At 35.0% G+C, this 26,074-nt stretch overlaps 1 protein-coding gene across 1 annotated transcript; it reads right to left on the minus strand.

Moving 5' to 3' along the window:
- Positions 1-1,167: 1,167 nt before the first annotated feature.
- LOC123527507 (endoglucanase-like) lies at positions 1,168-24,649 on the minus strand. The gene is made up of 5 exons (XM_053523457.1): positions 24,491-24,649; positions 13,991-14,130; positions 12,824-12,938; positions 3,813-4,060; positions 1,168-1,251 (listed from the first exon to the last, which is right to left on the minus strand). Exons 1-5 carry the CDS (start codon positions 24,528-24,530, stop codon positions 1,189-1,191), a joined length of 606 nt encoding a protein of 201 aa, XP_053379432.1. The 5' UTR covers positions 24,531-24,649; the 3' UTR covers positions 1,168-1,188.
- Positions 24,650-26,074: the final 1,425 nt, after the last annotated feature.

Raw genomic sequence — 26,074 nt, forward strand, 5'->3', positions numbered from 1 at the left:
TTTTTCATTCTTATGCGAAACAATATATCACTCAGGCCTATGGCCTTCGTTTCACTGATCTCCAGACTGACAATGAACTTCTATGACCTGTAGTCAAGGTTTCACTGACCTCCAGACTGACAATGAATTCAAATGACCTGTAGTCAAGGTTTCACTGACCTCCAGACTGAAAATGAACTTTGAACTTCAATGACCTGTAGTCAAGGTTTCACAGACCTCCAGACTGACAATGAACTTCAATGACCTGTAGTCAAGGTTTCAGTGGCCTCAAGACTGACAATGAACTTCAATGACTTATAGTCAAGGTTTCACTGACCTCAAGACTGATAATGAATTCCAATATCCTGTAGTCAATGTTACACTGACCTCCAGACTGACAATGAATTTCAATGACCTGTAGTCAAGCTTTCACTGACCTCCAGACTGACAATGAACTTCAATGACTTATAGTCAATGTTTCACTGACCACCAGACTGACAATTAATTTCAATGACCTGTAGTCAAGGTTTCACTGACCTCCAGACTGACAATGCACTTCATTGACATGTAGTCAAGGTTTCACTGACCTCTAGACTGACATGAATTTCAATGACCTGACTGACCGCCAGATTGACAATGAATTTCAATGACCTGTAGTCAAGGTTTCACTGTCCTCAAGTTCAGTGGATATCTTGAGATTACTAACAAATACAGACATCCGATTCCAAATGAAAACTGACTTTACGAAATACTACATCAGAACTCGTATGGAATATTAAGTCTAAAATTTGTAAATAAAAACATACTGTTTTGCAAATTTCTGCTGTTTTCTATGTTTGAACGCAACTGAGCTTTAAAGGAGCATACGTACTGTAATATAATTTTAGATGACACCTTATAATGCACGTTTTGATAACTATAAGCATTTCAGCTTTGAAATGTTACGAAATTTCATTTACCCTGAGTAGCCAAGAACGTTGGGCAAAAAAAAATCCTTTCCCTTTTGTATAGTTTACAGTCGAACGGTTGCAACCATACGCAATTGTGGTTTTCTTAATGCCGCAAAACCATACAAGGACCTCCACAAGGAATTAGGGCAACATGTACATAACAACACGGACACGCCGACCAGACAAGTGTATGCACATGTATACTACAAAGGGCTAGAGAAGAAAACAAAAACTACCATTCGATCAATAAAGCATAAGTTTATTTTTTGCCACTGTGTGAGCAGAAACATTGTGAATACTGTCCACTGGTGGGTGTGTTACCCTGTAATGAAAAAGAAACAGTTTAAATGAACCGCACCTTGAGAAAACCAATATAGTGCAATTACGACCAGCATGGATTCAGACCAGCATGCGCATCCGTGTAGTCTGGTCAGGATCCATACTGTTCACTAACGGTTTCTCTAATTGCAATAGGCTTTGAAAGCGAACAGCGTGGATCCTGTCTCGACTGTGTGGGTGCGCAGGCTGGTCTAAATCCATGCTGGTCGTAAACACACTTTGCTGGTTTTCTCATGGTGCGGCTTATATTGAGTATGGTCAGCATTTTGCGAACTCGCATCCTCGTGAAAATGTAATTTTGAAATAGTACTAGAGATCAATAAATGACACAAATATTAAACCTATCCTGCATTTACCTGTACATCTGCATGACACACGTTAATAGGAACAAGTGAATGAAGTATTGCCATGCAATACAAAATTTCCCCTACTGGAAGGCATCTAATTTTCTCTACCACAGTATAATATAATGAACTGATATCTGTCAAAGATGTATAAACAACATTGTACTATATATACAATATGTAATAACAAAACACTTGGAATAAAATTTATATATACTACTACTAGAAATGTGTCACAGACACATGTAGTCAGGTTTCACTGATCTCCTGACTGACAATGAATTTCAATACCCTGTTGTCAAGGTTTCACTGATCTTCAGACTGACAATGAACTTCAATACCCTGTAGTCAAGGTTTCACTGACCTCCCGACAGACAATGAACTTCAATGACCCGTAGTCAAGGTTAATGAATGACAGAGTTATGGACCGGAAACGAAACAGACCCTTTTCATGCTAAGTAAACATCTGACTGCCAAGTGTGACCATGACCTTTAAGCTAGGGGTCTGAAAGTTGTGCATGACAGGTCGTCTTATTATTAGGTACATTTGTGCCGAGTAATATTTAAATTCCTTTATGGATAGCATGGTTATGAACCGGACCGGAAAAAAGCCCTGTTGACCATTCACAATGACCTTTAAGCTAGGGGTCCGGGTTTTGCGCAGGACACGTCGTCTCATTATGGGAAATATTTATGCCAAGTAATATTAAAATCCTTTCATGGATGACAGAGTTATGGACCGGACAAAAATTGCGGACGGAATGACGGAGGACGGAAAAGCGCATTCCTATGGTCCCCAAAACTGGTTTTCAACCAGTATACGGGACTAATAATAAAGTTAATGTATGATCAAGTCATTTTTTGTCATGTCATTTTTTTATGGTAACTACTGAAGAGTTTTTTTTTTTCTTGTTTTTATATATGATGTGTGATTTAGTGCAAATAACATTATAATCTAAATTTCAGCTTAAATAGTGTATCAGAGTTGATTTTATTAGACTTTTCTGACATCAAACACTTATCGTGCATTTGACAACTATTTTGCATTTAGATAAGTTCTTCCCGCTTTAGTCCAGTGGCCGTATTCATAAAGCATCTTAAGTATAAATTTTGACTTAAGTTTAAGATTTTACTTAAGTTTGTGGTGATTTCAACTTAAGTCTAAGTAAAAACTTAAGTTCTAGTCATAAAACAGCTAAAACTTAAGATACGTAGTCAGAAAATAAAATAGCGTGGTGAGTACGATTAAAGTGTTGATTTCAGATAAAAGCACTTTAAACATAATTGTGCATGTTGTATCTGTCTGAAATTAATGTTGTTTTTTTTTTAATGTTTTCGTCCACAATAAAAAAACAAGAATTACTTATTAAGTTGTTTTATGAATAACAAATATACTTAAGTAAAATAAATTTCTAACCTAAGTAATACTTAAGTAAATAATCAATTTCTTATACTTATACTTAAGATGCTTTATGTATACGGCCCCAGGTTTAATTGGGGATTAAATATCTATCAATTACTTGATAGGTAGGACTACCCGCAAGACCAGATACATGGAAATTAAACAAGAAGTTACGGAAAATCTTCAAAATAGTTATGCTTCAAAAAGATGAAATCAACACTTAAGTAATATATTCATTCTTAAATGTTACATATCAGCAGCCAGCATTATCGTAACAATTGTTTTTCATAATCTTAAAGTTTAGAAACTATCTCTATGTAATTGTTGTATTTGACAGTCCGATATGTTTAAAAAATTATCCATATTAATTTTTACTAGTATTCAGCGAAACAAATTTCAATTTTTAAACAAACAATCTGTAAGCCTCTTGAAAAAATATTTAATTTTAGGTATTCAATGATACTAAATTTTGAAGAGCGGCATTCTGTATCACGAGTAATTATAACGGATTTACTTTCCAGGATTTTTGGAGGTGTCAATCTAGGAAGTTTGAAACTAACGCGGGCGTTTGACGTCAGAAATGACTAATGAAATCATGACTTTGGCCCGCGGATACATGACATTCCACAGTTTAAAGTTCTAATTTAAAATCCGTGTAAGTAATTTTGAAATCCATTGACAAAATACAGCGGGTCATGTTATGTAACCAATCCTTTTTATTTTCTCACGAGTTTTTCTTACAAATTTTAAAATGTTTTGCCAGTCTTTTCTATAACAGCTAAAAAGAAAAGTGCTTACACCATGACAACTACTCCATTCCCACGTAACCTCTGGATTCTTTCCTTTCCAACCAATAGCATCAATTTGACCTGCACCATCCTCAAGATCAAAGTGCTCGCCATATCCGTACTGGTTCTTGTATCCATTCCCCGGGCTCTGATTACACCAGCTCTGGTTTGGGTATTCGTTTGGACATAGATTGGTCACCATAAAGACATGACTTTGGCCCGCGGATACATGACCTCCTTGACCATCAACAAAACCACCTGAAGTATAGTAAGTGGTCAGTACATGTACATGAATATTCTTTGCAATGTTGAATATATGTTCTGAGTTGTCGTAAATTAGAGAATTCCCCAAAACGCAGCTATACGGGACAGCCAAATGTTATTTTCAGTCTTTCAGTTGTATGTACTAGGCTAAAATATTGGTTTCGAAAACATTACTTTTTTGACATAACCAGTCCACCTGTCGACTATTGTCCAGTATAAATTTCAAATGACTGACCTTAAGAGATGCATATAGCAGTGTTATTACAATCCGTAATATACACACAAAAGCCATTTTGTACATGAACAGGTACTCGATAGAGTCTAAAAGATTTTTGATTTGTATGATACGTACATACTAAAAGTATGTATAACATTCAGTCTTTACTCTGTCGCAGAGGTATGTTGTCATTGGTTAACGAAGAATACCATTCCACCCCCCACCCCCACCCCCCCCAACTCCACCATTTTAACACTTCCTCCCCCTCTATCTACATTTCACATAAATTAATATGTATTGTTAGATGTTTGAAGCAACCCGTATGTAATATTTTTCCATTACAGCTTCTTTTTGTTGTGGGCCTACTTTTTAAATGTGTGGCCCTGAGGCTGTGTTTTAGGTGCTCTGTGCTTCCGAGAAATCTACCCTTAACTATTATCTTAAGTGGAATGTTCTAGATTTTTTCCAAATTCCAAAACTCTTAAACCTTGACCAATCAAATGACAATTAACATTATAATGATACGTTCACATTTTCAAGTTTTCAAGTTTCAAATGGAAAAAGGATTGTTTTAGAGTAAGGCGCAATAGTAAGTTGTATGAACGGATTTTTATTTTTCAAAGCATGTTTTTGTTTCTTTATTTCGAAATGTTTTACCCTCACAATATGAAACTGTGTCGACTGAACACAATATCCACATAAAAAATCAATTAAATATTCAGTGGATATTTGGCGTTTTCCATTTAGAACATCACCAGAATCATTGAAAGAAAGATTTGATTTACATGAAAATTGCACAGCATATAAAACATGTATTTTATTCTTAAAAACGATTGTCAATTTATTGATGTATGCTTGAATCCTGGAAAGAGGGCCGCATGGAAGTGCCACACTTTTGAACAGTTCAGTTTAAGTTTATATCACATTTTGAATGACAAAAACGTATTCAGTTGTTTACAAGTAATAACAAAAAAAAACGATAAAAGTCGCACTAATATTTTATATTTTTCTTTACACATGCCACACACTAATGCCTTGAGAATGTGTTTTGATACCCCCATTACCGACAATTAACTAAGACACTAAGGCAATAGAAATTATTATCCGTCTTCAAGAAGCTCAACAAAACAATGTCTAGCAGAGCTAATGTTATGAATGCTTGTATTATGTTACACACTACAATCTACTACAAAGATACTTGCAAAACTAAGGTATATGAAGAATTTGGAGATAAAACTAATTTTGACAGATCGCGAAAACCAATGACAACATTTGACAGGTGGTAAATGACTCAGGATCTTATTAGGAGTTTGCAGTTATTTCTAGCTTCCAGGTCAATGTTCATAAAAAGGGTTTTCTTATCTCTTGTCTACAACTCATACGTTAGGACAATAAAAGAACTGTGTGTTAACTAACTGTCGTTCTCTCTATCTGATCCTATAAATCAATCAACTGACACTTATTAGAGCCATTTACAAGATTGTAACTAGTCAAAACATTTCCCTTATTTGCACATATACTGTAAAAGCAGAAATTTTTGTGAGGGTTTAATTTTCGCTATATTCGCGAGGCCCTATATCTCGCAAAATTAATCCTCATGTAAATATTTACTATTAGAATAATTCAAATTAAAGCACGATAACATTTTAACAATGTCGCGAATACTGAACCTCACAAACACTCAACATTTCATATTCGCGAAATTTTGACCAAGCAAAAATATGTGCTTTTACAGTTTATTGAGAATTTATCTAATAGTGACATAAATTGATAATGAAATTTCAGCTCCTTTTGTGTATTAGTATAAAGCAAAAATATCTCATCCGTTGTAACTGTTACATATCTTCGTTTTAATGTATTTTCAACAATATCCCAATATTGAAAATTTCACGTAACTATATTAAACATCGTTTTCAGTAATTTTGAAAACTTTTTGTTTCTGTTCTCCTTGCACATGGCATTCTTTTTAAAGAGATTATTTTTAGCATATTTTAAGTACGAGGCAGTATGTGATACTACGGTGGTATGTTTAGGACATATGTTATTTTTTCTTAAGCTTAAATTATCTCGTGCGCACGACATCTTATCTTGAGCGATCAACATCTTATCTCGTGCGCACGACATCTTATCTCGAGAGATCAACATATTATCTCGTGCGCACAACATCTTATCTTGAGCGATCAACATCTTATCTCGAGCGATCAACATATTATCTTGAGCGATCAACATCTTATCTCGAGCGATCAACATCTTCTCTAGAGCGATCAACATATTATCTTGAGCGATCAACATTTTATCTCGTGCGCACGACATGTTATCTCGAGCGATCAACATATCGTCTTGAGCGATCAAAATATTATCTTGAGCGATCAACATCTTATCTCGAGCGATCAACATATTATCTTGAGCGATCAACATATTATCTTGAGCGATCAACATCTTATCTCGAGCGGTCAACATATTATCTTGAGCGATCAACATCTTATCTCGATCGATCAACATCTTATTTCGTGCGCACGACATCTTATCTTGAGCGATCAACATCTTATCTCGAGCGATCAACATATTATCTTGAGCGATCAACATATTATCTCGAGCGATCAACATCTTATCTTGAGCGATCAACATATTATCTTGAGCGATCAGCATATTATCTCGAGCGATCAACATATTATCTTGAGCGATCAACATCTTATATCGAGCGATCAACATATTATCTTGAGCGATCAAAATATTATCTTGAGCGATCAACATCTTATCTTGAGCGATCAACATATTATCTTGAGCGATCAACATCTTATCTCGAGCGATCAACATCTTATTTCGTGCGCACGACATCTTATCTTGAGCGATCAACATCTTATCTCGAGCGATCAACATATTATCTTGAGCGATCTACATCTTATCTCGAGCGATCAGCATCTTATCTCGAGCGATCAACATATTATCTTGAGCGATCAACATCTTATCTCGAACGATCAACATATTATCTTGAGCGATCAACATCTTATCTTGTGCGATCAACATCTTATTTCGTGCGCACGACATCTTATTTATATATATTAAGGCCCTTTGTGTGTGCATTTAGGTCATCAGTAAAACATACGGACAAGTTGTTAATTAGGGTCCCGCCTATTCCGCTGTTATTTAAACTTCCTACAAGTACATGTACAAGTTTATCACATCAATTTGGAGAGCAATGCATATTATTGGTCATCCTATCTTCAAAATCAAATGAACATAACCAATGACGCATACTGCATGTTAGAACAGCAACAGATTTCAGTTCGACTGATAAATTCGTGCAGAAAAATTGCATGTATGAATTAAGGGAAAACAAGGAAAATCGTTTAATATATGGCCGAAGTATGGAAGCCCTGGAGGGACAATTGATTTCCGTACTTCCCACTTCTGACTTCTAACTTTTGCACTTCTCACTTCCAACTTCTTGTCTTCCTACTTCCTACTTCTAACTTCCGCACTTCTGACTTCTAACTTCCACACTTCTGACTTCCAACTTCCTGACTTTCGACTTCTGATTTCAAACTTCCACACATCTTACTTCCGACTTCTTGACTTCTTACTTCCTTCTTCTAACTCCCGCACTTCTGACTTCTAACTTCCGCACTTCTAACTTCCAGACTTTCGACATCTGATTTCCAACTTCCACACTTTTAACTTCCGACTTTTTGACTTCTTACTTCCCTCTTCTAACTTCCGCACTTCTGACTTCAGACTTCCGCGCTTCTGACTTCTAACTTCCTGCCTTTCGACTTCTGATTTCCAACTTCCACACTTCTTACTTCCGACTTTTTGACTTCTTACTTCCCTCTTCTAACTTCCGCACTTCTGACTTCTAACTTCCACACTTCTGACTTTTAACTTCCTGGCTTCCAACTTCCGCACTTCTGACTGCAAACTTTCCTTTTTTGGAAGTCGGAAGTAAGAAGTGTGGAAGTTAGAAGTCGGAAGTATGAAGTCAGGAAGTTGGAAGTCAGAAGTGCGGAAGTTAGAAGTCAAAAGTGCAAAAGTTAGAAGAAGGAAGTAAGAAGTCAAGAAGTCGGAAGTAAGAAGTGTGGAAGTTGGAAATCAAAAGTCGAAAGTCGGGAAGTTGGAAGTGAGAAGTGCAAAAGTTAGAAGTCAGAAGTGGGAAGTACGGAAATCAATTGTCCCTCCAGGGCTTCCATAGCGAAGCCTACATACTATTTTTTTTTGTCAAGGACTTAAATTTATTTCTTTGCATCATCACTGATTTTTTGCTGCCTTTTTTATCAGTTTCCGTATTTAAATGTCTAACCCTGCAAACATGTGAAACGGTTATAAGTATAATCTAAATAAAAACAAAAACGGTGGCAGCCGTATGTTTTTACTAATGATTTGAATTCACACAAAGGTCCTTAATAGATATTGATAAGATGACCGAGAAAAGATGTTGATCGCTCGAGATAATATGTTGATCGCTCAAGATAATATGTTGATCGCTCGAGATAAGATGTTGATCGCTCGAGATAATATGTTGATCGCTCAAGATAATATGTTGATCGCTCGATATAAGATGTTGATCGCTCAAGATAAGATGTCGTGTGTACGAGATAAGATGTTGATCGCTCAAGATAATATGTTGATCGCTCAAGATAATATGTTGATCGCTCAAGATAATATGTTGATCGCTCGAGATAAGATGTTGATCGCTCAAGATAAGATGTCGTGCGCACGAGATAAGATGTTGATCGCTCAAGATAATATGTTGATCCCTCAAGATAATATGTTGATCGCTCGAAATAAGATATTGATCGCTCAAGATAATATGTTGATCGCTCGAGATAAGATGTTGATCGCTCAAGATAAGATGTCGTGCGCATGAAATAAGATGTTGATCGCTCAAGATAATATGTTGATCGCTCGAGATAAGATGTTGATCGCTCAAGATATTATGTTGATCGCTCAAGATAATATGTTGATCGCTCGAGATAAGATGTTGATCGCTCAAGATAAGATGTCGTGCGCACGAGATAAGATGTTGATCGCTCAAAATAAGATGTCGTGCGCACGAGATGAGATGTTGATCGCTCAAGATATTATGTTGATCGCTCAAGATAATATGTTGATCGCTCGAAATAAGATGTTGATCTCTCAAGTTAAGATGTCGTGCGCACGAGATAAGATGTTGATCGCTCAAAATAATTTAATCCTAAAAAAATAATTGCATGTCCTTAACATACCACCGTATGATACTGCGGTAGGTACGACAAAAAATTATGTACCGGACAGGTGAATCGTTTGTAAAGATGTTGTTCTTTTACCAACAACTGTGAGAATTTCACGTTACCAGCAATCAACCTGCCTCATGCAGGTTTTACCGTAGTGTCTCTAACTTAAAATAGTTTTATAAAGTCGCCCCCCCCCCCCCTTCCCCCAACCCCCCTTTTTAAAAAGAACTCCATTTGTAAAGATATGAAAAAGTAAGTTTGAACTAGAATGCGTCTGTAGGACACATGTGTGTGCCCTCCACTGGTACATTTGTCACAAATAAGAGGCAATAATTCAAATGTTTGCAGTCTTAATGAAAAAAAAATATGAAAAGGATTCATTATTCTAGGCACTATACTTTTTTAACTATGAGCATCACAAACAAAAAATTCACTATTTTGGCTATTTCAAGGCCCATAACTCTGTAATAAGACCTAAGATTCTCAAGAAGAATGCCAAATGTGCAAGGTCACACCACGTTAAAGACTCCAGCAAGGTTTCCTGAATTTACATCTAATACTTTTTGAGCTAGGCACATAATTAAGTGCATTTTTTACTATTTCAGGGTCCATAACTTTAAAAAAAATGGGGGTGGAGCCAGCCAAAATTTAGAGGTGTGCAAGTTTATATCATGATAAAGACTTATGCAAGTTTTCAACCATTTATATTAAATACTTTTTGAGCTAGGTGCGTCATAAGGTGAAAATGTACATTTTTGACTATTTCAGGGTCCATAACTCTAAAAAAAAGGGGCGGACCCAAATGAAAATAGGAAGTGCGCAAGTTCAAATCATGATTAAGACTCGTGCAAGGTTTCATGAATCTATATCAAATACTTTTTGAGCTAGGCATGTCACAAGGTGAAATGTGCATTTTTGACTATTTCAGGGGTCATAACTCTGAAAATAGGGGGCGAACCCAAATGAAAAATAGGAGGTGCGCAAATTCATATCATGATTAAGACTCATGCAAGGTTTTATGAATTTATATCAAACACTTTTTGAGCTAGGCATGTCACAGGGTGAAAATGTGCATTTTTGACTATTTCAGAGGGACTAACTCTGAAAATAGGGGGCGGGGCCAGATGAAAAATTGGAGGTGCGCAAGTTCATATCATGATTAAGACTCATGCAGGGTTTCATGAATCTATATCAAATACTTTTTGAGCTAGGCATGTCACAGGGTGAAAATGTGCGTTTTTGACTATTTCAGGGGGCCTAACTCTGAAAATAGGGGTCAGAGTCAGATAAAAAAAAATGGAGGTGCGCAAGTTCATATCATGATAAAGACTCATGCAAGGTTTCATCAATTCAATTCAAATACTTTTCGAGCTAGGCGTGTCACAAACTTCGGACGGACGGATGGATGCACGGACAAGACCAAATCTATATGCCCCCACCACTCATGTGTGTCACAAAAAGACCTGAAATCGATTTTTATGTGAAATTTCAGCACTGGTATTACATTGCAAATGCATAAAAACGGAAATATGTAGCAGCGCTGTGAAATTGTTCCAAAAGGCATCGATTTGCTCAGAAGTATTGGTCCTTCGTGCAGCACTTTATTACGGAATTCAAGTATACATCAATAAATAGACAATCGTTTTCAAGAATTTTGTAATTATATATTTTATATGTCGTTCAATTTTCATGTAAAACAAATCTTTCTTCCTATGATAAAATTTATATAAATCATAATAATAAAAAAAAATAAAATCCCCACAAAATTGTACCGGTGTGCACGTAACCGCTTCAGTAAGAGGTATTGAAAAGGTGGCCAATGGTTCATTGTTTAGTCTAAAATTCGTCCACTAGAAATCATTTGTATCAGGTATGTGATATATCGATGTAAAATTGGTCAGTTCTAGCGTGCACCTCAGTAGTACATTTAATACGGACATTAAGTTTTCAAATGTTAAAAATTTTGAGATTAAAATTTCATCTGTGATATACATACATGAAAAAATCTTAAGATTTCAGTATTCTCATGTTAGCAATTGTTTTAAGTTGTTAACCTTTTTAAATACTGTTGTATTGTACTATTTAGTTGTCCTGTCGGGGCATGTTTCTGGCATTCATGTTATTCTTATACAGGCATGAACAGAATTTGGTTGGGGCCGGGAGCAGTTTTTGACAGGTCAAATAAATTTTACAATATATGTGTGAAGTCCACACACACCACTGAGGAAGGCACTGAACTTGTTTTTTTTTTTTGGACACAGGTTTTCAGAGCTAAATTCTCTGTTTTTGCCTAGACGTCGTGTTTTCCGGTGAGGAGGAAAATTGAGAGAGCCACAAAGAGTTATAGTATCATTTGTATAACACTGTATAATTGTATAATGTGTATCCTAATAAACGGCCTCTCGTAGCCAGGGTGCATCGCTACAAGGCGAAATGTATATATTTGTTGAGTTTATTTGTAGTAAAAGAAAAGACTGGTATATCTGTTTGATAGATTGATAGATTACCGTTTTTATACCAGCCTATTTGTTATATATTGTTGTAGAGTACCTGTTAGTAGGAAATGACCAAATTTCACGCAAAACTGTCCGGGTATGTCTATCCTTACAAATGTAAGCCTCTATATTAATTCATTTAGATATAAATATCTTTAAAGTACATATATATATTACACTGAGGAAATAGTCCGTGTCCAAACGACGGAAACTTCACAGGTGTTTGTTTTTTTGTACTTGGGCGTCAGCGCTGCTAACACTCGACCCATTTATCTTTCCCCTTACCCATCCCCAACCTTTATTCTTATATTCCATATAACTAAAATGTACTTGTTAGACTTTTTAAACAACCCGTCTTCAATATTTTTCCGTTTTCTTTCTTTTTTTCTTCTTTTTTTTGTAGGCCTACTTTGCGATGCATGGCTCTATGACTGTGTTTGGTGTACTCTGTGCGTCAGGGAATTGTACTTGCACATTTTATCTTTCTTAATATCACAAACACACACCAGAGAACAGTAAGTTTAAAGAGAAAAGTGGGTATTTCTCAACAGCAAAAAGACTATATCATTAGTAAGGATGTCACTATCAATATCAAGGGTTTGCATATAACAAATAATGTTGACCAGTATTGTCACCTTTGGACCAGTAATTTGAAGGTTTAAGAGGTGCAAGTTCGTCTTGTTTGTAACTGACTAATTGTCCAAAGTATACTGTTTTTACAAAACAAATACAAAGCATGGATATCAAATTCTGATATCGAATGTTACCCTGTTCTTGACAGATTAAGACTTAAAAATGCTTAAATGAACCGCTTCAAATAGTCTTTGTTTCATACCTGTGGTCGTGAGTTTGATACATTTTCCACAAGCACCACCGCACCATGTCTTGCCTTGACTGTCAAAGAAGTGTTGGCTAGGGGCAGTGACTAAGTGATTATGATTCCATGAATACTGCAAAAAGAAGCTAAAATATATATAATTTACCATTCGAAAGTCTTAGTTCATGCAAGTCTGTTATAATTCATTTGAAAAAAAAATGTGATATCGATAGGTTAGTGAACATATGCATACCCAGATTAATTACTGGTCATCACTATTTTTTATCTTCATCATTATCTCTGTTATCATCTTATCATCGTTATAGATATTTCACTTTTATAATCATCATCAGCAGCAACAGCAGCATCATGATCATCATCATTATATCAAAAACAAGATCATCATTAGTTTTAATTGTAATTGAAACAATCAAAATTATAATCCTCATTGACTATACAACCATTTCCATCATCACCACCATCATCTTCATCATCACAATAGCTTTATACATATAGTTCATCTGTTAATTTGTATAATATGAACTGCAATGTGTATCAACGCAAGATAAGTAAAAAATAAATCTGCGAAAGGTCGGTTTGTGTTTCTAATTCAACTTGCAACGGAGCGTATCCTCTTTTTGTCCACAACGTACTTCTTAGGGGCAAACTCCTATATGAATTCGTCCAACATAGTTAAAATATCAAGCAAAAGTAATATTCCAATAAGCACTCAGCACTTTAAATGTGTCCAGAGTCACAAATCGAGCCATTTATAACTTAGGAACTCTATGATTGATGTAAAATTAGCTGGAAGTAGTTATAAATGCTATGTTCTACAATTTTTCTTTGAATCTGACAAATTGCTTTGAAAATACCCCTTAGTAGTAATGTTACTGTCAAAACCTTTCACGGCAAAAAAATGCAAAATTGGTGCATTGTCATCTTTTATGATAAATGCCTTTAAATGCCCTTCACTCGTTCGAAAGTTTTTCTACAGACACAGATTAAAAAGAGCAAGATGGGAGAATATTTGAAAATAGAAAATCCGGATGAATGGTAATATTTTTTTTCAACTGCCTCCCGCTTACGATGCGGGGAATGAAGTGCATAATAGGCTAAAACTACAAAGTGGTCTAAATAATTTGGCCTTATTTTGTTCAACGCAAAAGACAATACTTTACCTACCTGATTGTCACTATTATCAGGGCCACAGCCGCAAGCACCTTTATGTCCATCTACGTACCACGTTGTCGAGGCACACCTCTTACCATTGTGCATTCTTGGACTTCCTTGACAGACTTGACCCGCCTCAACATACACCGTTACTGTATAAATAAGTATCAAAATTCCAAAATTATTTTATGTTGACGATTACAGATCGGTAATCTGAAGTCAAGCGATGTTTTTTTGGAAAGAAATAAAGTTTAAGTATCTATGTTGGAGATCCTATTCAAAGGTATTAATTTTATTTAGTACTTTATTCTGTTGATGATGTTAAGAGTGTAGCATGAATATTTTGATAGCAACAATGTATCTGTATTATACCAACATAGTTCATTTGCGACCAGCGTGGATCCGCGCAGTCTGGTCAAGATCCATGCTGTTCGCTAATGGTTTCTCCAATTGCAATAGGCTTTGAAAGCGAACAGTATGGATCCTGACCAGACTGCGCGGATGCACTATGTTGGTTTTCTCATGGTGCAGCTGATATATTCTTATTTTGGCACCGCACATAGTCTTTTATTTAAATGAAATTACTAATGTAGCCAAATTCTTTCTTTTGAATAAGTTACAGATTATTTCTAGAAAACCGTTGAAAATATATAAATCCATAGCTTGTTCAAATGTTTATTTGTGGTATCGTTTCAGATAACCAATTATTACACGAAAGCCGATTTGATCTGAATAAATTATGACTAAAATTTGCTATTATGCGGTTACTGCATATACTTTTTCATCCTTTCATCGTATGCACTAAAAGGTCATTGACAAGCCTTTTGTGGTAATGGCACGAGGGCACGAAGTAAATTAGGCATATGTGTGCCAGTAACTACTGAGGCCGCGTCATGGCCATTCAATAATTATTTATAATATGCATAATCGTATGTAATTACTTCTAAATAACACGTCGCACAAATGACCAGTAATTCTGCACGCATTGGTTTGATGATTTTTATTTAGTTCAATTTTCTTTACTTGCTATAGAAAATATACAACAAAGTGATTAACTGTACGTTAAAAATATTTTAACAGCGGAACCTCTTCAAAATATATACATTGTCGGTCAGCTTGATTTGGCAAATGTGTTTTATGTTAAAAATGTAAGATACTAAAACGTTCATAACCAGTACAATATGAAAAACATTTTTGAAGTGTTTTTGTCGACGTTTCTGCGCTTAAATAGAGGATATTACATGAGTGTCTTTTCATATTGAATTTATTCAACGAGTTTAATAAAATTTTAATTCAATGTGGAAAGTCACAAATGTAATATTCTTTTTATCGCATGTTAGCTTTTCCTGTCGAAACATCAAAAATTCTTCTTTCTTTTGCTAGATAAACAAGTCAATTTGATCAACGTCTCCTATACTATAAATGACGTCGACGTCAAAAGCTTTATTACACTAGTGTATTATCATTTTTATTTAATGGCTTTATTACACTCCCGCGACGTCAAACATGTGATAAGTGCCTTTTCAAGATGAACATTTTTAAACGGAAGTTTGTTTATTTGTTTGTTTTGGGTTTAACGCCGTTTTTTCAACAGTAATAACGTCACATCAAAAGACGTGATACTATATGGCGGGTTCGTACTATGGTGTGATAAATACATAACGTTGCATAGTCGTTGCAAAATATTGAAACTAGTTCATGAACAAACATGTAATATCAGATCCGAGATACAAACAAGAAATATCTTTAAAAATGATGGTCGGCGAATTGTAATAAGGAAAGAAGTTTATGAATTTTTCATCTAGCATTCATCTTTCATCTAACATTTTTCAAATTGCCAGACTAAACACCGCACTTTAACAATTTAAATGGTTCTCTTTTAATTTTTCGCAAAGGTTTCGTAGGGTTGCAATTTTGTTTCGTTTATCCTTAGACGAATAATTACAGCAGTAGTTTGATGAAGATTCATGAAGCGGTTCATGAGAAGATGTCATTAAACGTGTTTATATTTTTAGCTAAATTGGTCCCTATCCCCATTTGTAACAAAATAGCAGGAGACCTTACGATATTGTTACACATCGAGTATGATAAAACTCCATTACATTTTAGTGATTAATGCGGAGAAAGGCATATCTACTTTTAGCTATAGTGGCCCAAGTTCCTATATAAATAAATTTGGAAGAGGACCTTATAATGATGCTCCAGACCAAGTATGACAAAGATCCACCAAGCTGTTCATGAGACGCTGTATAAAGGCATTTCTAGTTTTAGCTCTAACAGCCCCTAAAAGGGGTCAAATGTCCCAGCTGAACAAAGTTGGCTGCGGGCCTAATAAAGATGCTACAAATCAAGTTTGATTAAAATACATGAGAAAAAAATCAATTAAAGGATTTTTTATTTTTATTTTTTATTTATTTCTAAAATAGGCCAACTGATCTCGCTTTAACAAATAGCATATTCGCTATTCATGAATCAATCTTTGGACAATGACGTCACACCTATAAAAAAAGTGAAGGTCAAGCCAAACGTACAATTGTAATTATTTCAATATTTCTGTTTCATAAGCAAAGTTTGACCGTTGTCATATCACATAGATAAACTGTATGCAGCGTATCTTCATTTCAGTGTAATGAGATTCAGTCATTATATAGCATATATATAATAAAACAGATTTCAACTGAGTTCAATATTTGCATACCGTACTAAAGAAAAATATTTATATATAATAAATCAGTTAAATAATTTATTAGAAATATATCAAAGCAAGCAAGTACTCATTTTAATATGCAATTGGAATAAGTCACAAAAGCAAGAAACTTTTTCATATACAGACGACAATTGTAAAAGAGAAATCACTTTTCTACATAAAAGACTCTTATCACACCCTTATTCATGTGATATGCAGACCATATTCAGCTCTTTCTTTAATTTGATATATGTTGGTATTTGAACAGATTTTTATCATATTTATTAAATTTACTTATCATTTTGAGATATATCAATATTCTTGCTAAATATACTGAGACAAAGTTAGCTTTAAAACTGTAAACAGCGTCGTTTAGGATAAACGCTTTGTCTACATTTCACTCAGCGTAGCACAATCGACAGAGTGAAAGAAATTGACACTCTCGTCCAATCAGGCAGAGTGTTGCATAAATCTTCCATTTTGATAAATTATCTATAATACTATAATCAAGTAGTTTGATTTGCAAACTGAAGTCACGTGGCATAGGTAACGAAAACGAATTTAGACGGTGTCGCCGAAAGAAGTATTTAAATGCGATCTGATTGTATCAATGAATATTTTGAAATGAAAACCTCATTAATATTTTTTATTATTCCCTTAGTTAATGCGGACATTTATTTTTGCGAGTCCTTCTATCATTTTAATCCGTATAACTTCAAAGTGTCTATTCTGCATACAGTCAAACAAGTCTACATCATTACATGTATGTAGTATATGATTTTAAGTTCACTTCGATTGCTCCATCTCATTTTAATGTATAATACTCGTAGACAATTATGGTCTAAAGTTAGTATTAGTTTACTTTTACTTAGTTTATTGATAAAGGCAAGGGTTTTGAAGGGCATATAACAATGTAAGTAGCAGCAAAGAAATAAATATGGCAAAAATGACCGTAATTAAGTGCGACAGCATGTTTTTCAATGAAATATCGAAAAAGTAGTTTGAAATATATTCGGTATATACACAGCGAAAACTATCAAATATATAATTATGTCAATGGTAAGAAACTACAAAATGGATAAATTCAGTCAAAACATGCAATAAAAGAGAATCTGTTTGCTCCACATGCAAGACTTAAACATTCCCCACCCATGAACCCACATATCACTTTTTCAGTCGTGGCTTTGCCATTCGTTAAAATACTGCACCTATTGTTCACACACTAAAGACATTCTAACCCAACATCGAAGCAAAGAAATATCCTCTATACGAGGGTTGCTCAATAATTACCTGGAGAAGTGCTTTCATTTCTTCATATTTTATCAAAGATAATTGAAACTGTTACATAACGTCGATTCGGGAATACTAAGTTTAATATGTAAACATCATATTTTCCCTGGACAAATTTTAAGTAACTGCTAGTCCCAATAGCAACGGCATATGACGTCATCCGGTCAAATTCATACCTCTGTTTTATATTTAAGTTGAAACAACTTTTTTGTTACCCCATTCATACAATTTGCTAATATACTGACTCAAGATTAGGGTTAGTATTACTATTGCTACAAAATATACACATTAAAGATACATGTACTTTTCATTCAAATTGCTTGAATGCGGCATCAAATGCAGTCTGTAAATTATTCAGGCGCTCCGGGTCTGCAGTGATAATAGAAAACAGCCTTTTTAGCTTGATGAATCAGATGCCGTCTTGTCATACCAAATTTACATTACAGGAGATCTAAACGCTTAAAAATATAAAATGATCAACAATCTCTAAAACAATATCATCTTATTCAAAATCACGTCACGGCTAAGATAATTTAGCATTATTGCAATACATAGTCGGTATTAAAATTTTGTGTTTCCAATACATGTGCCCATTAGATGAATCCTCAATATCTATGTGAAAATAAAGGATGTGTTTTGTATGATTGCAACACTGTGAGTTGCTGTAATTAGTGACAAAAAGTCGCCATATGACCTATCATGTGTCGGTGCGACGTAAAATCCAACAAAAAAAGTAATAATTAGTGACAAATGACCGAAACAATAGGAATTCTCACGAGATTTGGATAGACAAAACGACAGTAAGGTAACAATATATTCTTTTATTGTTTTGCCAGAATGTGGTTTTTAATGTCAATGATTTTTTCTTAAGAAAGATTTACGTACAGAATCCAATTCTAATTTATGAGACGTAAGTTACAATACAGAAGACCTATCTTTTATAAAATCAATCTGGAAGTTAAAAATAACAGAAATCTTTTAATTAGGTCATGAGTCATCATTCCCCTTCCAAATTTGTCATTAGTTTTCACGAGCTGACAAAGTTATTTTTATCTCTCCATTCTGCAAATGCATTGTTTTTATACGTATCTTGGTAGGACATTGTTGTGTGTAACTACATTCCACATTAATATTTGGGCTTGAAATTGCTTTGTTGAGCTCACTGAAGCCACGTAAGAATTTCTATTGTTTTAGTTTATTGTCTGTAATAAAGGTATCAAACTTTCATATTAAGATAATATAAGACTTGTTCCTTTCTGGTATACAAAGGAAAGTATTTGGTTGAATAATAACAGAATGGTTTTTGGAAAGAGATAAATATTCATCATGAACCGGAAATTCAAAAAGTGATGCCATCTTAAACCTTTTTTATTTTTCCAAAAGACAACAATTTTTGTTTTGGCAGATTAGACTTGTAGACCAAAAACGTTACAATAATTAGACAAAGCTATCTATTATTCATGTTCGCTATCTGCTTAAATAACAATATCATCTTTCGGCATATAAAAGCATAAAAAAGTCTAAGAAAAACGTCTATGCCATCATCACTTAATATTGTATTAACATTATCAGATAAAGACTGAAGGCCACTATATTGATGCGACATGAACTGGTAACAATAAAAACAATACAAGTGATAGGTTTACACTCTGGCGGACGCGAGACTGACTCGTAAAGTAATCTTTACATGTGTATTTATTATCAGTTCTAACACAAGATTTAACTTTCCAAAACAAATCATATATCATTTCTAAAAAAAAATAAGATCTATTTTCAGCTGAGTAGTTTCTGTCATCAGGCCTTTCTGAATACAAGTACTTTGAAAATACTTCTCAACATATGTAGTCAGTCATACACATCCGGTCCTGCAAACAGTGTGTATTATGAATATTTGGCCAGTTCTGGTTTTCAAAAGAAAATACTTCAATTATACTGTTCCTTATGTACGAGTTAAAAGTTCATCAGTTTTTCACATATATCTTGTAAACCTGATGAGGTCAAATTTCCGACACTTACGCCAACATTATGGTCCCTATCTACTATTCAGTTAGTGCATGTTCTATTTGATTATATCTTATCAGTCATGAAAAGTCTGACTTCAGCTCTTTCTGTGTTATATTACGTGTGTACTAAAACCTATGCTATCAATTTATTTAACATATCTATACAGGAGAGTGACAGTTCATTTTTAAAACGAAGTTCCTTTCTATTTAAATGAAATAATGAATAAAAATAAATATTCAAATATTCATTTTGCTCATCTAATAAACTTTTAAACTTCGAGACCCTTCACGTTTGCTATACAAGCACAGTTTAGGGAAAACAAATTTTTATCAGTTTGATCCGACGTTGTTTATGTCAAAATGTATACCAATGATGAGAAACATACAATATGAACATTGACGGATCATTTCTATCAACAATCTGCACGTAAATCACAACCAAGTTTGAAGAAAACGAAACGTGGAAATAACGATTACCACAGTGCCCTGTATGTTTATAAAATGTCACATTTACACAATTCAAAACATTGCCCAATTGCACGTTGAAAATTTAATACTTTACAACCCACATTTCATTTTCTTCCCTTTGTTAAAATCATTGGTTATTAACAGGAGAGGGTTTTAAAAGCAGAAACATGCGGCAAACAACTTATGTGAGCCGCACCATCAGAAAACCAACACAGTGGCTTTGCAGCTAGCATGGATCCAGACAAGCCTGCGCATCCGCGCAGTCTGGTCAGGATCCATACTGTTCGCTAACGGTCTCCCTAATTGCAATATGCTTGTGATGAAAGTCTCAGACCTATCAGAATCACTTTCTGGTACGCTTCCTGACACAGGAGAAGGAATAATCATGACCCTATTGGCGCTCTAACCCCCGATCCCAGATCCCCGACCCTCGGGCTGAGCGGTCAGCATCTTCACTACTAGACTACCGTTAGACCCAAATTGCATATTTGAAAACAAGAACAAATACGTTCATATTTTATGGAAACATAAAATGAACAAGTTGATGCGTGTTAACAGTACTGTGCGTAGGTTAAAAATAGTACAACCTGTATACATGTATAATGTATTGCTGAATACAGTATAAATGTATACTATAATCACTCGTGTTAAAAGTGGCGCGAAATATGGCAAAACTTGATGTTTTTTGGGGGTTTTTAACAGTCGTCTGTTACTGCATGACATTTGATTGTGAATGTAGCTCTACAGACACAGTTAATTTATATATTTAGTAAAGTTTAATATATTTATTGAAGATTTTCGGTATTCGAAGCAAATATCTAAATATAAAATATTTAAGTGAAAGATAGCCATTGGTCATTTTGCAAATTGTTGTAAATCATTCATGTATTCAGTTTGGAACACGTGGCATTGACCATATAGATATAATTTTTATTTCTCCGCGTTACGTAGTATAGTTAGTATAGTCTGCACGTTACGGTTCATTTAACCCTATCAGGTTATATTGCAGTAATTCGGTCAAAAATGTGCTTCTGTGGTGTAGTCGAAAGAAGTCCCTAATAAATAGTTCCTAATGTTTCCATTTTTCGCGCACTTGCGCGTAAATCGGGGGCCAAATGGACATTATTTAACTCGTGGAATGAATTTTACAAAAAAATAGGTCACTTTTCATGCTAATATTCGCATGTTTTCGAGTTTCGAGTTGTTTACTTCAAAACGAAAGTAGGGTGTTTATTCTGCAGACCGCTTTCTGAAATGCGGCAATATGGGGGTACCTGATTTCAGTTAACTTGCATTTCACTGCATACTATTCAACACCCCTTTTTCTTTTCGTTTTCTTGAAGCAAATATAAGGATATCTTGTGGAAAATAGGTATACGACGGAGTGGAAATCTAGAAACTATAACAAACATTTTCTAAAGTAGCTGAATTTCATACGAAACAAAGAACAATTTCTTTTATTGGTATATAGCCTTCAGTAAGAGGTACCGAGAAAATAGCCAATGGCTCATTGTTTAGTCTCAAATTCGGTTTCTCATTACAGGTCTGGTGCAGCCGTTCTGCGTATGCCCGGAAATGATAATTGGAGAGCACGGTAAAAACACGCAAATATTTGCATGTCAGCACGCATTTTGTGTATATATTACCTCTCCATATCAATATCTACATTACTATCACATATATATAATCATTAGTGTGAAGTTCACACACACCACCGACGAATGCACTGAACTTGTTGTCGTTATTTTTTTTTTGTTGTTGTTGTTTTGTTTTTATTCTTAACACAGGTTTTCTGTGCTAAATTATCTGTTTTTCTGCTGGACGTCGTGTTTTCCGGTAAGGTGGGAAATTGAAAGAGCCATGACAATAAATTGTGTCACATTTGGTGCAAAAGTTAAAGTATCATTTGTATAATGTATTGACAAGTTTCATTTGTATAATGTATTGACATACTTACATAATTCATATCACAACAAATAGCTCTCGTAGCCAGGGTGCACCGCTACACATGTTTATTTTTATTTATTGTGTGAACCGATTACCTATCATCCTACTTATTGACCTTATCGACAGATCGTTGTATTCATCCATATCGATTACAAAACGAGTATCTCCTCGGCTATGGTCGAGTAACGTTAGCTGGGTAATTATGTGTGCGCACTCATTTTCTTGCTACGATCAATCATTTCATATCCGCTGATCATTGTTTTGATTGGGATTTTAATTAAACGTTGTTTTTCGTTTTAAATAATTTTGGCGACTAGCGTAAAATTATATTGTAACACGACCAGCAAATAACCTACAAACATGTAGAGCAAAATCTATCTCGGGTTATTCTGCAATATACCACTCGCGTGCAATGACGTCGTCTGATCCAGGTGCGTAGCGCGGTCGTAAAAAGTAGTTACTATTTTTTTCTAACACTGTTGAAACTAGTATGTCGTGTTAGAATCGAAATAATAAGTTCCCAAGTGTGATTTATCATAGAATAGCCAGAGTGTTTCGTTCTTATGCGAAACAATATATCTCTCAGGCCTATGGCCTTCGTGATATATTCTTACGCATACGAACTCAAAACTCGGGTTATTCTACGATAAACCACATTTGGGAACTTATTATTTCTTAAATAAAAGTTGCAAAGTCGTAGCAGGTGGATTGTCGCTGTTTTATGTCGGTTTAGAATTTAGATACTCAGGAATTGAGCCACGAGGGTGTTAGCTTGAGTGAGTGGTAAAATTACTATTATAAACCGTCGTAAATAGGACGATAAACCACAAGAAGACCTTTTCTTACATACATTGAAATATTTTGATAAAAATATACAGGGCTTCATTTATATGGGTGATAATATACCGGGCGTCATGCGGCAATACGACGGGTCCGTTATAGGTCCGCGTATCAACCGTTTTACAGAACTTGGTCTTCCTCTTTATTAAGTGGCAATCAGTTCGAGCCATGTTAGAGCTGGGTTTTCGTAGTGTTTGTAAATGTGAAAGCCAAGCCTAAAAACGAACAGGTTAAGCATATTTATTGTCTTTGTTAACTTCTTAGCAAGTAAAATAAAAAAGCATATGTTTATAAGAAAGTATAACTGTGGAACACTGATACCATCGATAGACCACAAGGGTCTTGCACAAAAAAAATTATGCTCTCCTACTCCTTACTTTGAATTTTACTACGTGATAGCTTTCATTTGATTGTTTTGGGGTTGCATCGGGTATAGCATTAATAAGAAAAAGAAAAGAAAAAGATTTGGAGGGCATACGAGGACATAATTGAGCCGCACCATGAGAAAACCAACATAGTGGGTTTGCGACCAGCATGGATCCAGACCAGCCTGCGCATCTGGTCATGATCCATGCTGTTCGCTTTCAAAGCCTATTGGAATTAGCAAAACTATTAGCGAACAGTATGGATCCTGACCAGACTGCGCGGATGCGCAGGCTGGTCTGGATCCATGCTGGTCGCAAACCCACTATGTTGGTTTTCTCATGGCACGGCTCATATCAATTTCTTTTCTAATTTGAAAAAAGTGCCAGAAAAAAAAATGTTTCAACTTAAGACAATAATAGGTATATTAGGGACTTGACATTGTATATCCCACAACATAACCCGCAGTATTATTTATATTCGCTGAACTAACTGATGAATTCGCATATAAAAATTATATAAATGAACCTATACCAGTTCAAGTTGGAACCTGAGTTTCCAGAGGTATAAGATAAACATGTTGCCAATTTTGTAGATCCAGTTTCGCACAAACTTATTACAGACTGGCGGGAAAATGAAAGTTGGTGCCTTGTCTTGCCTTTTCGAACCGCATTCAATGTAAGAAATGTTGATGTTTCCAGGACAATGTTAGTTACCGCAAAAATTGCAAGTTATCGACACTTAACTATCACATATCTACGTTTCGCGCCTACAATTTGCGAATGACAAAATAGAAATTAAGCATTAAAAATCATTTACGATATATGCTAAACTCAAATGTAGAAATTACTATTTCGTAGATGTCGTTAGTTTTATGTCATACTTAGCATAATGTTAATAAAATGTTTTACCCACCGACAAACACCAGTACTGCAATTAGAGCTCTGGATCCCATTTTGCGTCAATGTTCGAGTTTGAGGTTGCTGATTTCTTTATATGTCCGGACTTATCTTAGATGACCTTAATTTTATTGTACCATATATTCTAATTATCTCGTCTTCACGTCACGACTTTATTGTGTGTACTTATCTAACGTCATAGTTTCAGACCAGTTTAAGATAAATGACTTTAAAGATAAACGGATTTTGAAAAAAACCTGAAATATTCACCATTTGCGTTTACATCTTGGCAAACGAAAATCAGTATAATTTCCTGCACAAGAATATTATGCAATAAAAATGTTTAAAAACAAAAACAAAAAAAAACTCAAATGCTGTTTTAGAATCGAATCAAATTCCTGGTTACTGCACTTTGATTTCTTAATAGTAGAAAAAGTCATTATAATAGCAATCATCAATGACGTCATCTGATCAAGGTGCATAATGCGGTCTTAAAAAGTAGTTACTATATTTTTTCTGCAAGGAGAGAGTTTCAAATAAGCTTTCAGCTTCCTACTCAATCCTGTATGCTTTTTGGATATATATATATACATGTTGTAAATGAATTGTGATTAATAAAATATTGTTTAAACCAATAGCAATCATCAGAAGTAATTAGATTCCAGAACAATTACTTGGGATTTAGATGAGTAAAATTTTATAAAATCTTGAATTTCATCTTGGTTCTGTTTTATTCGAACATGGTTTAAGTATATATCAAAACTACGTGAAATCTGTCATGATTCTGTCCTCTCTGTCAATGCCAAAAGGGGTTAAGACGTTGCTTTAAGTGCCTTTCCTTGTCTGAGCCATAATTGCTGTCATCATCCATCGTTGCATGGAAGACATTTAAATTATGTGAGCCGCGCCATGAGAAAACAAACTTAGTCGCTTTGCGACCAGCATGGATCCAAACCAGACTGCGTGGATGCGCAATCAGGTCAGGATCCATGCTATTCGCTTTCAAAGTCTATTGCAATTAGAGAAACCGTTAGCGAACAGCATGGATCCTGACCAGACTGCGCGGATGCGACGGCTGGTCTAGATCCATGCTGGTCGCGAAGCCACTATGTTGATTTTCTCATGGCGCGGCTCATGTTCCATTTCTTTTGAGCTTAGTTAAATGCTTTCAGAGATTTTTTTATCCCCTATGATGTTTTATATATTTAGCGGTCAAGTATGTTTTTGATAACCAACGTTATTCCTGTTCCTCTTAAGTCGGTGCTAGGGGGCGTGAGAAATGTGCATTACACCAAATCTGCTGTAGCGTATTCTTCTTCTTGGTTGCATTCTTTGCTTCCAAAGGATCTTTTTCGGCGACGCCTTCTAAATTGGTTTTCGTTACCTATGCCACGTGACTTCAGTTTGCAAATCAAACTACTTGATAACGCATTATAGATAATTTATCAAAATGGAAGATTTATGCAACACTATGCCTGATTGGACGAGAGTGTCAATTTCTTTCACTCTGTCGATTGTGCTACGCTGAGTGAAATGTAGACAAAGCGTTTATCCTAAACGACGCTGTTAACAGTTTTAAAGCTAACTTTGGCTCAGTATA

The sequence above is a fragment of the Mercenaria mercenaria genome, chromosome 14, assembly GCF_021730395.1.
Source record: "Mercenaria mercenaria strain notata chromosome 14, MADL_Memer_1, whole genome shotgun sequence".
Lineage (NCBI taxonomy): Eukaryota > Metazoa > Mollusca > Bivalvia > Venerida > Veneridae > Mercenaria > Mercenaria mercenaria.

What these genes read in the sequence shown, in the direction of transcription:
- LOC123527507 (XM_053523457.1), bottom strand. Translation starts at nt 24,530, where the DNA reads ATGGGATCCAGAGCTCTAATTGCAGTACTGGTGTTTGTCG. An exon ending in CTGATAATAGTGACAATCAG is followed by an intron (nt 12,939 to 13,990) that starts GTAGGTAAAGTA and finishes TTCTTTTTGCAG; the next exon opens with TATTCATGGAATCATAATCA. An exon ending in TATCAAACTCACGACCACAG is followed by an intron (nt 4,061 to 12,823) that starts GTATGAAACAAA and finishes ACTATACTTCAG; the next exon opens with GTGGTTTTGTTGATGGTCAA.